General features: G+C 37.0%; 2 protein-coding genes across 6 annotated transcripts in view; both read right to left on the bottom strand.

Moving 5' to 3' along the window:
- Positions 1 to 2,105, bottom strand: part of myo5aa (myosin VAa) — a 171,449-nt gene extending 169,344 nt beyond the window's left edge. For 3 of the 5 annotated variants that reach the window (XM_049483502.1, XM_049483504.1, XM_049483505.1), the window contains exon 1: positions 1,839 to 2,104. In XM_049483502.1, coding sequence (XP_049339459.1) covers positions 1,839 to 1,880 — 42 coding nt within the window. In that variant the 5' untranslated portion in view covers positions 1,881 to 2,104. Of the gene's footprint in view, positions 1 to 1,838 lie in introns of all 5 variants that reach the window. The other 2 variants (XM_049483501.1, XM_049483503.1) reach the window with 1 other exon arrangement.
- Positions 2,106 to 4,978: 2,873 nt separating this feature from the next.
- On the bottom strand, positions 4,979 to 13,525 carry arpp19a (cAMP-regulated phosphoprotein 19a). Its single transcript, XM_022679858.2, has 3 exons — positions 13,355 to 13,525; positions 9,204 to 9,326; positions 4,979 to 6,786 (listed from the first exon to the last, which is right to left on the bottom strand). Exons 1-3 carry the CDS (start codon positions 13,409 to 13,411, stop codon positions 6,613 to 6,615), a joined length of 354 nt encoding a protein of 117 aa, XP_022535579.1. The 5' UTR covers positions 13,412 to 13,525; the 3' UTR covers positions 4,979 to 6,612.

The raw sequence follows: 13,525 nt of genomic DNA, 5'->3' as shown, positions 1-13,525 counted from the left end.
GTTTTTTTTAATGTAATGTTTGGTCTCTTTTGGGGTATGAGGATCAGCTGATCGCGCATTTCCGCGCGTCAGATATTAAACCAGCATGGAAACAATAAGTCACACTAAGGATTCAGTGTGATTTTTAGTCAATAACAGTAATACTAGACTCTGCTCCCGTTAAAACATGATTTATACCGGTAGAGTGTAAGGAGAGCGTTCAAACTGCGCAGCTTGGTGGACGTGACTCTTTGGAATTCACTGTAACGCCCGCGTATGGAACACCCGCGTATGTCCTTTTTGCCGTGTACAAAGCACGTAAGTCCATTTAACATATAAAACTATAGAACTTAAGAAATCAAAATAATATATATGAATTTTAGAACTAAATTATATGTAAACAGCGTTATCTGTTGTTTATTTTACCCAATATTATTTAATTAAAAACGTTTTTTGCTTTTCCTGAAAAGTCCGGTTTTTGGAGATACGTGCTTTTCATCGGACAGCGACGATATTAATCTACAACGTAGAAAACCATAAAAAAAAGAAAACACATTGAATGAGAAGAGATGTGTCCAAAATTATGACTGGTACTGGATGTGCATGTGTATATACAGCTCTGGAAAAAAATAAGAGTCCACTTCTGTTTCTGAATCAGTTTCTCTGATTTTGCTTTTTATAGGTATATGTTTTAGTAAAATAAACATTGTTGTTTTATTCTATAAACTACTATTTCCCCCAAATTCCAAATAAAAATGAAAATAGAAATAGAAATGAAATAGAAATGGCTGAAATAACAAAAAAGATGCAGAGCTAAAGTTGTAAGAGTTCAGAAATCAATATTTGGTGGAATAACCCTGGTTTTTAATCACAGTTTTTTTTTTTCATGCATCTTGGCATCATGTTCTCCTCCACCAGTCTCACACACTGCTTTTTGCACAATTCAAGCAGTTCAGTTTGGTTTGATGGCTTGTGATAAATCATCTTCCTCTTGATTATATTCTAGAGGTTTTCAATTTGGTAAAATCAAAGAAACTCATCGTTTTTAGGTGCTCTCTTATTTTTTCCAGAGCTGTATATTTTTATCTCTAGGCAGGGCTGGGCTGCAAGACGTTTCAAAACAAGGGGGTGACGTCACGACGCCGAAGTGACGTTGCTGGCCGATGATGCTAGCAGCAGCATCAGCATCCGCGGTACCCAGCATCCCCCTCCTTCCCTGCAGTCCCTCCAGCCAGCATCCATCCAGCACCAAACACACACACACACACACACACACACACACACACACACACACAAAACCATCACTCACAGCCGAGGCCTTCCAGAAATGCATTCTCAGCTCGGATCTGTTGTTGTAGCTTCGTGAAAATACAATAAAAGTATCCATCAACAGAGGCTTAAGGGGTTTAAGTAATATACGTCGTTAAATATATCATTAATTTAATTATTTTACACATTTAATCCATATTAATAAGCAGAGATCGTATCCACAACACCCTATAAAACCTACGCACTTCATTCAGCCTCATATAACCTATATGAAGGACAAATCACAGCCTGACCAAACCAAACACTTCACCCAGCCCATTAGAAACCCACCCTACAGCATCTCAAAGCGTCAGCAGCCACAGAAAGACCCCCAGTCTCTCTGACATTGCATCATTTCATCGTTATCAGGTAGAAAAATTAGGCTCGAGCACAGGGCTGCTACACCACACCACAGATCCGTTCATTCATTCCTTAGGATCACTGGGTTTTCCTCTTAAACCCACTGAAGACAGTCTCAGATCTCAGCCCCCCAGTATAAACCCCCCAGAGCCCCCTCCCTCTCTCCCTCTCTCCACACTCAGTGCTGTTACCTTTGTGTAGAGCTCGGACGCGGCCATGGTGGTTGTTGCCATTAAAGCGTCAGTGTGTGTGTTTAGCTCAGTCTCGGTAGGTTAAAGGAGCATCCAGGCCTCTGATCGAGCTCCTCTCTCCAGCCTGACGCTTCTCCCCGAGCCTCCAGTCAGTCCAGCGCCGGGCTCGCTGATCTACAGCTCGGGTCGCTCATCGCTCCTCTGCCGCGGCTCTGTGTGAGTGAGTGTGTGTTAAGGCTGGAGAAAATGATTTGTGTGCACCGAGGTGCCCATGAGGAGGAGCAGCAGCAGGAGGAGGAGGAGGGGGGGTAAAATGAGCTGAGGCTGCCCCCTGGTGCTCACCCCATCATCTTGTGTTATTTACAAAATCAGAGCATTTGATATAGTAAAGAAAAAAAATAATTCTAAATGCTGTTGTATTTTCCAGTTTTCTAAAAAAAATAATAATAATAATTTCTGCTCATCACAATCTGAATTTTAGGAACGAAAAATTATAATTTTCCTGTGATATAATCCAACCTGTGCTGGTTACAAGGTTAAAAAATGAAAAAAAAAAAAAAAAAAAAAAAATATATATATATATATATATATATATATATATATATATATATATATATATATATATATATATATATATATATATATATAATAAAATAACATAAATACAACATTTCCTTCCATTTATTAGAAATTTTATTTCATTTGAATTTTAAGAATTTTACACACTCCTACACCCCACCAGCCGTAAGCTATTATTCACTATATTTGCACTAATGTTTATACAGGTTCTGTTTATACTGGTACTGTCATTCCCTCTTAATCACCCTCTATAACTATTGCAATATCGCTTTTGTCTCACGTATGTCTATTTGTGTCCTTGTTGTATTGTAAATATAGTGTCTCCCATATATTTATATTTTATATTTAGAATCTTATTTTCTGTACTTGCTGTATTTTTTTTGAAGGAGAGTAACGTAATTTCAGTTCTTTGTAGGCTATGTTCTGTACATATGCAGTATTGACAATAAAAACTACTTGACTTGATTTGACTTGACTTAAGAAACAACCAACAACAAAAAAAAATGTAAACGTTTGTCTGTTTCTATTTTGTGAACAACTGTAACCTACCAAGGCTCTGTATAACATTTTTGTATAAAAACTAAGCTGTGTCCCAGGTGTGTACTGCATCCTAACACTCTAGAGTATATGCTAACCTAAAAGATTTTCCATGCACTGCAGGCATCAGAAAAATACAAATTGTACAGTTTGGTTGAGGAAAATGTTAACAGCACATTGTGACCTGTGAGCAATAAATCCTGATGTATCAAACATGATAGATAAAAGTCCTACATGCAGAATGTTATTTCATTTCTTTTTATTTTATTATTGTTCAGAAGCTCCAGCTCATCTCAAATCACCATCTCAGTTGTTTAGGTTTAGATCAGGGAATTGTGAAGGACAATTTTTTTTTTTACTACGTATTTCCATATGTCCCTTAATTGTTTATTTTTTGTCTTTAATATGAATCTACAATGTAGAAATCAAATGAAATGTGCTCTGTATGTAGGTGCTCTTTCTGTGCAGGCTGGAGAGAATGATTTGCAATGAGGTGCCCATGAGGAAGATCAGCAGGGGGCTAAAATGAGCTAAACCTGCTCTTAGCTTCATAAAATGTTTATTTTTGTATGTTAGATAGGCACCATATTATAGAGCAAAAACAGGGACAGAGATTTAGTTCATTTGTAAAGAAAGAATGGAAACAGAAAATTCAGGTTTTAAGCTTGAACTTTGAAACATACAACAATATGTTCAAAATAAAATTAAGTGTAGATATAATTTATTTAAATTCAGGAATTGTTTTTTGTTTCTTGTGTATTTTGATATTTGAGATCGGATTTGCATACTGTCTGAGCCCGTGAGCTTTTAGTATGAGATTTAAGTGTCTTTTATTTAGAATAATGCCATGTCTCACTGCATGAGACTCTAAAATATCACCATAATTAATTCCAATTTAAGATTATTCTTGGATTAAAGGAGCTTTGATGTAATATGCAGTCTTCTTCCTCTGCATTAATTTACAGAAAAGCCAGCTTTATTATTCTCTGGCTACGACTTAATTATCTTGTTTCCATGCCTTAGGATCTTATTCTAACGCCTAAATAAGTAATGGCCACACATTATTATTTTTTCACATGATGTCACCTTAGGTTCTTTGTAGAAGTCAGGTAAATTTGTGATCATTTTTTTCCATTGGGTGATTTAATAAATAATCTAGGATCCAGAGCCACTGGAAAATATATATATAAAAAGAGTGCAGCAGCTCAGTCCACAATCTCAAAAGCTTCAAAGCACCACTGTAAATGTACATCAATTAAAACTCTGTGAACACTATTTGATAGATGTCTACTGTCTAAAACTTGTTTAAACTCCCCTAATCCCCCCCCCCCCCCTTCACACTCTTAAAATTCCTTTAAAATTATGTTGTTATGTAGTCCAGTTGTTTTTGTTCCACCTTAAACAGTAGAGCAGTAAAGGTGCCAATGATAGAAAGCGGTAAAATACTCATTTATTTTCCTTCTATTCCACCTCAAGTGCACCAACTGCGTCATAATTAGTGTTTTTTTTCTTGATTATAACACAGTGGATCAACACCAGCAGGTCTCATGACTCCAAACCATCACTGATTGGTGGAAACTTCACACTAGACCTCGAGCAGTTTGGACTGTGTGTCTCTCCACTCTTCCTCCAGACTCTGATCCCCTGATTTACAAATGAAATGTAAAATTTACTGATGATCAGTGATGGTTTGGAGAAACATGTCATCTGCTGGTGTTGATCCACTGTGTTTTATTATCAAGTCTAAAGTCAGTGCAGTTATGCTTTCGCACAATATCTTACAGCACTTCGTGCTTCCCTCTGCTACTGACAACTTTTATGGAGATGGCGGATTTCATTTTCCAGCAGGACTTGGCACACTGCCAAAAGTACCAATTGGTTTTTTGAGACACTGACTTTTGGGTTTTCATTAGCTGTAAGCCATAATCAACAAAAAAATAAACACTTAAAATAGATTACAGTTAAATAAACTGAATTACTGAAACAAAATAATTATATATGAAAAAGGACAAAGTGAGAATGCACAGGTTTGCAAAACTATTTTATTTACAAATCAAATGGCACAAAAGTGACTGCGGTCGATGCCCATGTGCACCCTGGCCCAGGTGGTTTAGTGTGTAGTGCTTCATGAAATTGACAAAGAGGACCTCGGTGAGAAATGTATTTTTTCTACAACTGGTCTGGCCCCAGTTGTGGCCTTGTTCCAAATTAGGTCGGGTCATGCTGTGAAGCTCGTTTTCATGAGTGTTAGGGGTGGGCGTTATGATGGTGCATCGTTACTCTCGCAATTAGTTACGTCACAGTACACTTTACTGAGTGTAGTATTAGAAGAACTGCATGGAGTCGAATAGAATTCAGACCAACTATACAGAGCCTGTAAACAAAATCCGGTCTATAGTAACTGCATAGTGATAGGAAGTTCAATGGTCAGCTCATTATGCCATTACTGTATTCATTCATGTTGACCAATTATTTCTTTCTTTGCCTATTGTTTTCACTTATATTGTATATTTCTGTAAACACGTGCTAGAAATCATGATTTATCTCCTTTTTAAAAACTGCTGTGCTGCTGGTATGTTTGGTCTGTCCCTTGTTCACAAGCCTCTGTAAAACTGTAAAATTATGATATTTCACTGTTTCCATACCGCCCATCCTTACCACTTAATTTTGGTTTGGCCTTCAGGTTAGCGATGACAACTCTACACCAGAATTGTGATTGGTTTAGGCCATTTTTAACAGAAATGGTGGTGACAAAGGTGGCGAGTCCACAGCAGCCTTACATAAACAGTGCCAGATGACTTTCAAATGGACGTTCAACAGCAGTATGGTCCATTTTGGGTCCTTAAAGCTGAAATGTTCACAAACAGAAAAACGAAAACTCATGATGCAGATTCAGAACAGCTTATGAGAGGTTGTATTCAATTAATCAATCAATCATTCAAGCACATTGCTCCAGTCATTTGTAAGCTTTGGGAATGGTGCAATAAAAACAAAACTTCACTAAAATGCTGTTTTTTTTTCTCCTCTCAACACAAGCAAATATGTACACTTTCATCTACATCACCTACTGCACATATAAATCTTTATAAAGACATTTGTATCCCCCCTACCACCCCCACACACAAGCCATTGACTGCAATACCACGGCGCCCTGTCCGGTACGACTACCTGCATACGTCTATCTTCAGTGTATTTTGTAGATGGAGGTAAAAGTGAATATGAATCTGTATTAACAGAAAATGAAGTGAGAGGGTGAGGGACTCTCAAAACTGATGTGATAATAAATACACTATTTGTATCATCACTGGATTAACATACTTTAAAACAGACGAGATCAAGCTAATATATGTACATTTGTATTACAAATGTGAACACACTGCCTGCGTTGAATATAATAAAACACACAGATGGTGTTAAAAGCATCATCCTATCCTGTGTTTGGGCTGGTACAGTAACAGCCCAATGAGATCTAGTACAAGTGTGTTCAGACTCCAAAGGCTACAGATGCAGCAAAGACAGAAACGCCAGTGTATTCATTTTACACATCTGTTTTGAGAGAGTGTGGAGTGTTAAACATGGCAGACAATGAGTAAAATAAAGAAAGAGAGAGAGCAGCATGTTGCATTGCGGAGAGCCAGACGCTGGTGGACAGGGCAGGTCAGCCAGCCAGTTTGCTGGCCACCAGAGAGGGTTTCCTCTGGGGCAGGTCCTGAGGCGTTGGGATGTGGTCCCCCGTTATTTCCGCCTTCTCTGTCTGCGCCGCCGGCAGCTGCTTGTTCTTGATCTTGGCCTTCGCCATGTTGTAGTCGCCAGAGTCGAAGTACTTTTGCTGCTAAAAGAGTAAAAAAAAATAAAAAAAAGCCTGTCATTAAATCTGTTTTACACAGTGACGAAACTATGGAAAAAGGTCCTTTACCAACTCATAATTATGAGATAGCAAGTCATAATTATAAGAGACTAAGTCATGTTATAAAATGCTAAGTCTGGGGGTATTATCTCATAATTCTAACTTAACATCTAAAAATTATGACTTAGTATCTCATAATGACTTACTGTCTCATAATTATGACTTAGCATCCCATAATCATGAATTGGCATCTCGTAATTATGACTTGGCATCTCGTAATTATGACTGAAATAAAACATTTTAAAAACTGATTTCTCAGGAGAAACCTTTCATTTTATTGTTTGCATGCATTTAAAAGATAAAACATAAGGCAAATAAATTTACAAATGTCACGTTTGCTCCTAAAATTATAATGGGTTGTAAGTTATAAATATTTGTTTAAATCTTTTAATGTTTTGGTAGAGGAAAGTTTGTGCTTTAGGCATTTCATTGCATGTTTAAGAAAGGTCTGTCCATAACTCAGAACAGTGCATTTAAATCAAATCACAGGTTGTTGGTTGTCAGCCAAACACAAAAACCATATTATAATCCCACAGGAAATATCCATAACAAACATGTTTGTATTCACTACAGGATGGAGGCTCACATGATGTTCTACTGTTTGCACAAAGCCTTTTTCTGGGACAGTGTCTGGTCCACAATGCAAGGCTTTATCTAGCAGTTTATGACTGTGATATATTACTATGTGAGAGCAGCATGCATTTATGGGAAAAAGATAAGGAGGGAGAAATTGAATAAACAAAAGAGAGAAACAAAAGCAAAGTCAATGTGACTTTTTTATCTGGTTAAAGCGGACCCTGGTTTGTTTTTACCCAAGATGTTATTCGTATAGACAGGTGTGAATACAGAAACGGTACTGGGACCCATGAGAGGAAGATTGCTGTGAAAAAAAGATTTAACCCTAATCCAACTCTCAAATGAACTGCACAGGTTTAAGCTAATCTGGTGTTTAGGTGCAGTATAATCTGGTTTATTATCCTTGCCAATTACTAAAGATACACTATACTGCCAAATCATTAAACTCAAGTTCTAATCACTTCCATGACCTCAGGTGTTTAATAAAAGCAGCAGCTAAACATGCAGAGTGCTTCTACAAACAATAGTGAAAGAATGATGGGTCTCAGGCTCTCAGGAGCTCAGTGAACTCCAGCACTGTGGTACCGTGACAGGATGCAGTACCTGTGCAACAAATCCAGTCGTGAAATTTCATCACTACTAAATATTCCACAGCCAACTGTCAGTGATATTATAACACAGTGGAAGAGACTGGGAACGACAGTGACTTTGTGCTCTATCAGCGTAAAATAACAGGAGCATAATGCACAGAGTTCACCAACCTTTTTGCAGAGTCACTACATCACAACACACCTCCACACTTCATGTAGCTTCAGATTAGCTCAAGAACAGAGGAGTGTAGAGAGAGCAGCTCCATCCAAGCCTCACATCACCAAACGCCATGCAGGAGAGCTATATAACTATATATAGCTTTTAGCAATATGACAAAGAGTATGACAAATGGCATCTCTGTCCCTTCTTCCTGTATTTACTTTCTTGATCATGAAAACATGAGAATATTTTGTGGTTTATTGTGATGCATTTTGGAGTGAATGGATTTTTCCATGTGTGAAAGCAAACCACACCAAGGGCAAAATGCATGTTAATTGTTTCAGAGCACTAAAGGAGAACTAAAGGTGAAAAAATGCCCTTATAGACTTTGGGCGTTTTCACACCTCAACTTCTCTGGTCAAAATCAGTTCAAGAGTTTTTCTATTCGTAGCATTAACAAACCAATTAAGCACACTGTCTCCTCTCATTGGTCAGAGCTGTCTGGCATGTGAGCAAGCTGGTTTAAATACAGCAAGAAGGTCCTGTGTTCCAGAACAGCATGTATATTTGTGTTGAAGCTGTTTTAACATTGAATACAGAAAATTTGCCGCTGCACTTTCAAACACAGTGTTTTCAATAGGATGTCCTGTGGTTAACAGGGCTGTGCCGTGAGAGGTGAACGCTGCACGTGCAGCATTCAGTGTAAAAACAGCTTAGCATGGAGCAGCAGGAGAACAGCAAACTACACCCTAACAACAGTTTATCTCAACTAAAATTAGTATATCTAATAGTTGGGTCAAATCGAGACCGAATCGCCACCTCCTCTCTCAGGCCTCAGTAAAGGTGTTTTGGTCTGAAAATGAGTGCAATTACTGTTCTCTCACCTGCTCAAACAAACCGCAACAAGAATATGAAAGAACCAGAGTCCGTTTTAAATGGAACTAACAGTGCTGATGTGAGAACACTTTTAAAGAACTAAGTGTGAGATTCTGAAAGTGAGTGTGACCGATGCTCACCCCCTTCTGCAGTCTTTTCCTGAGCAGGTCGGAGCCTCCAGCTTTTCCGCTCAGGTGTGGGTACTTGGCCTTAAGTTTGGCCTCCTCTGCCCTCTCCGGGTAGATCACCTTATTCTCCACATCCTGAGAAGACAAATATTATACATGTAAATTACATGACAGCCTTACTGATGGTTACAACAACCAGACATAGATATCTGCTAAAAGTGCTTATAAAAAATAAAATAAAAAACAGTAAAAAGAAAAATGGCCAACACAGGGCCATTTCGCCCCTTAATCTTCTGATCATGTTTTTTTTTTTTTTTTGCATAGATTTGTTTAAATAATAAAAAGCTAAGAGCCGGTTTAAGCTGTGCAGTTTATAATTAGAAATCTTTGTAAAAGCAACATTTTAATACAGAATAGTATTGACCTGGTCTTAAACTAACAAACTATTGAACTACTGAACCCCTCTACTCAAACTGTTGTTTTTGCCCTAGCTGACCAGCATGTCTTTATGGATTATTTATGATTAAGACCTTTAGAGTGGTTTGTTGTGAAACACTGTCAGAATTAGTCACAGTGAACAGAACGAAACATTCAGATAATACAATGTTTTTGTATGGTTTGTTAAGTCACATAATCAGCTGGGGCTCTATTCATGGTTAAATCCAGATAATAAGCAGAGGTAGTTGTGGACAAAAACAGTAATAACACAGCCTAAACGGCCTTCAAACCCCCCATTTACCTTGGGAAAAAAAGAAACCAAAAGAGAAAAAAAGAGACCACATGAAAATTATGATTTTCTTTGATTTTACCAAAATGAAAACCTCTGGAATATAATCAAGAGGTAGATAGAAGAGCACATCCATTAAACCAAGCTGAACTGCTTGACTTTTTGCACCAGGAGTAAAGGCATAAAGTTATCCAAAAACATTGTGTAAGACTGGTGGAGGAGAACATGCTAAGATGCACGAAACTGTGATTAAAAACAGGTTTTTCCATCAAATATTGATTTCTGAACCCTTTAAATTTCATTAATATGAACTTGTTTTCTTTGCATTATTTGAGGTTTATGCATCAATTTTTTCCAGAGCTGTATAAATAATTTCAATTGTAGTTGTTTGTTGTGCATGTGTGTCTCAGAGCTGGTGTAGTACAAGATTTTTTGGATTTGCTGGCATTGTTTTATAAAAATAACTTTATTAACTTCATGTTGAGTCACCAAATGCCGGGCAACCTAGTTTGGTCATCAGAGATGTTCTACACTCACATCACAGTGGTTTGTCTTCTTTGAGTCAGGCTTGAGTCTGACTGAGCTCTTTGATTAGTGAAGAAACATTTAATTGATGTTATTTAATCTGTACATCAATTTATTGATTTAGGGGATGTTGCATATCTGTGTATGACCTGGAGTGTGAACTTTACTTATATCTGCTTCTAAATCAGACACTTTTTAACTATATGATCAACAAAATGCTTATGAACTAGTGCTGTGTTTCATGGGCATGAACTTGGTGATACAATATGTATTACAATAAAGAGGTTTTGGTTCAATTAAATTAACCATATATATTGTGATTAAACAATCAACTTCTAGAAAATATAACTGATAAAATCTGATTAACAGAAAGGCTTTACTTTTTATGTATGTATGTGTGTGTATATACATGTACTGACAGGAATCAGTTCAGATCACAAAGGGAAATCTTAGTCAGACAGTGCAAATGGAAATAGAATAGACCTTACTTTCCGACCTGTGTCCCAACACAACCACTGGGAATTGTGTAATGATTGTGAAAATGCCCCAAAAATGTACTCCAGCATTTAACTACACTAAGGGGAAACACTGTGGAAAAATGGTGATTCAGTTTTCCAACACGCCTGAGCTCTTTTATGTAAATCCTCAGGGATCAGTTTGTTAATATGGACGCTTTTTACAACTAGCAGGCGAACATAAGCAGAGCAATTGATTAAGAACATATATACACTGTATTTACGGCAGATATTCGCTCTTATAAACACAAATAATACGTTTTTCCGACATTTGGGCCTAGAAAATGCTAACGCAGGGTAACGTTAGCTAGCTAACTTAGGTATGCTAATGCCGCTAGCGTCTCAGACTGTGCAGATTTTCCACAGTTGACTGCTGGTTATAGCAGTTTTAATACAGCTGGATAAATAAAATACATTTCGCCCTACAGAAAGAAAGCTTATGTTTACTACATCGTAAAAAGAATCCACTTGATTTTATCCCTCTGTAGCTTCGCTGAGGCGAATTGTTGACCGCCAAGGCCCCATCACATATCGCCCCCAAGCTAGTGCCCTAGAAATGAAGTGACCTAGCTAGCTAAATAACTACATCGGCCATACACAACCTCCTCAGTTTGTTAATCCTCTATAGCATGATATTTGATATTTCGTGCATGTTTTACGAGGTAAATGCCCATTTAGAGTACAGTATAATAAACAATTTTTGGGCAACCCCATGCCACAAAGGTTAAAGGTTTTTCGTTATAAACTAAGGGAATAATTTAATAAATTAAGGACAAATTGCTAACTTGAAGAAATAAATAATAAAAAGTGAAGGAACAATTTATTTAATTTAACTTTTAAAAGTTAATAGGAAAAGAATGCTAAATTGAGACTTTTATGTTTTAATTCATAGGAAAACTTTACCACACTGAGCGAATGATTCATTAAGTTTATAGAACAGAAGTTTTTTAAACTGAAAGAATGGTAGAGCAACGAAATTAATCTGGACAAATGAGTTATTTATGTACGTGTCAAAATTTCACTTTCATATACTTTTAGATACTTTTCTACCCAGAGACTTGGCCTCCCACATTTCGAGGCGATAGCTATAGTTACGATAGCTATAGTAGTCAAATATGGGTCTGCGATTAACGTTTATCTGATTGTTTGAGGCTAAAATTGTAAACAGGAAATAGGCCTAGTTTTTTTTATGTATTCCTTTTACAAGTAGAATTTAAGAAAAAAAGGGAAAAAAAAACAAATAAACTAATTTAATAATTTATCCATTTTTTCATTTTGCAATCTGCAGGTATAATACAAACTGCAGGTGCTGTTTTTCAAATATTTATATTACTGTCTCACTGCATGGTTAGTATAGCATTTAATGTAAATAACTGTATCTTGCATTTCTTGTTACACTAGGGCTGGGTGGTTAATCACATTATTGATTATTTGATTTTGAAAATTATTATTTACTGATTTAGGGGATTTAATGCATTTTTTTATCTTAATTTTATTTAATATTTGTTCATGAAAATGAAAAAGTAGCTTGTGCATCACTTTAAATGGTGCTATCTGTTGACAAATAAATGACTTTGTTATGCAAGAAGTAAAAATAAATAAATAAATATATATATTTTTTTATACAATAAGATTAGGTTAGATACTAACTTGTACTCTGCACAACGCCAATACAGTTGAATCTATTCTAACCTAATAAAAATCACATTTGCCACAGGTAACAAAAGCAGAAAAATCAGAATATCAAGCAAATATTTGTTTAATTGTTTCTGGAATTCAGGTTGTGAGGGGCAGAAATGGAAAGAAATGAAAAAAAAAACTAGAAAACCGGTAACCAAAAAAAAAAAAAACTAAAAAGCATTTTTTCCCCTATCAAATACCAAATAGGGAACAAATTAAATAACGTACTAGTTTTACAATTTTTCTATTTCACTACTTAGCCTCAAACAGTCCTACAACTTAACTGATACACTGTTACACTGACAACTTCACCGGTGCACAACTGCTGTACAATGACTAGCTCTGTAGGGAAGATGTTAATTTGGGACACAGCCCGGTCGGTTAGCTTTGCGCGCTACTGATTGGTAGCTTAGCTAACCGTGCTAACTAGCTGTTGGCTCCCTAAATGAAGAAAATTAACCTTGTTTAGTAATTAAGAACGAGCCCAATCAGCGCTCTGGATTTATAAATAAAAGATAATGTAATGTAGTATATTTTACAACTAGCCCTTCGAGTGTTTTGTGTGTTTAAAGGCGAGCTAGCCCAGGCGCTAGTTTAGCCCTGTTGTCGTTTTGAAAAAGCTACGCTAAGCTAGTTCAGGCTAACGGGGGAGAAGAAGAGCAGATTTATCATCAGCAGAAATGTTTCTCCTTCTACTTCCACCAAACCCCACTCACTTTCTGCTCCTCTACCGCCGTCTCCACTGTTTTCGGGTCCTCGTTTTCCTCCGACATGACTCTCCGCTCCTCTTCACTTACTGTTATTATTATTATTAAACTGAAGAACAATCCAAAACAGTCCCGCGGAGCCGAGCACTCACATTACTGTCCGCCCATTCACATACATAC

The sequence above is a fragment of the Astyanax mexicanus genome, chromosome 9 (assembly GCF_023375975.1).
Source record: "Astyanax mexicanus isolate ESR-SI-001 chromosome 9, AstMex3_surface, whole genome shotgun sequence".
In the NCBI taxonomy this organism is placed as follows: Eukaryota; Metazoa; Chordata; class Actinopteri; order Characiformes; family Acestrorhamphidae; genus Astyanax; species Astyanax mexicanus.
This window is presented reverse-complemented; position numbering and strand designations above follow the sequence as displayed.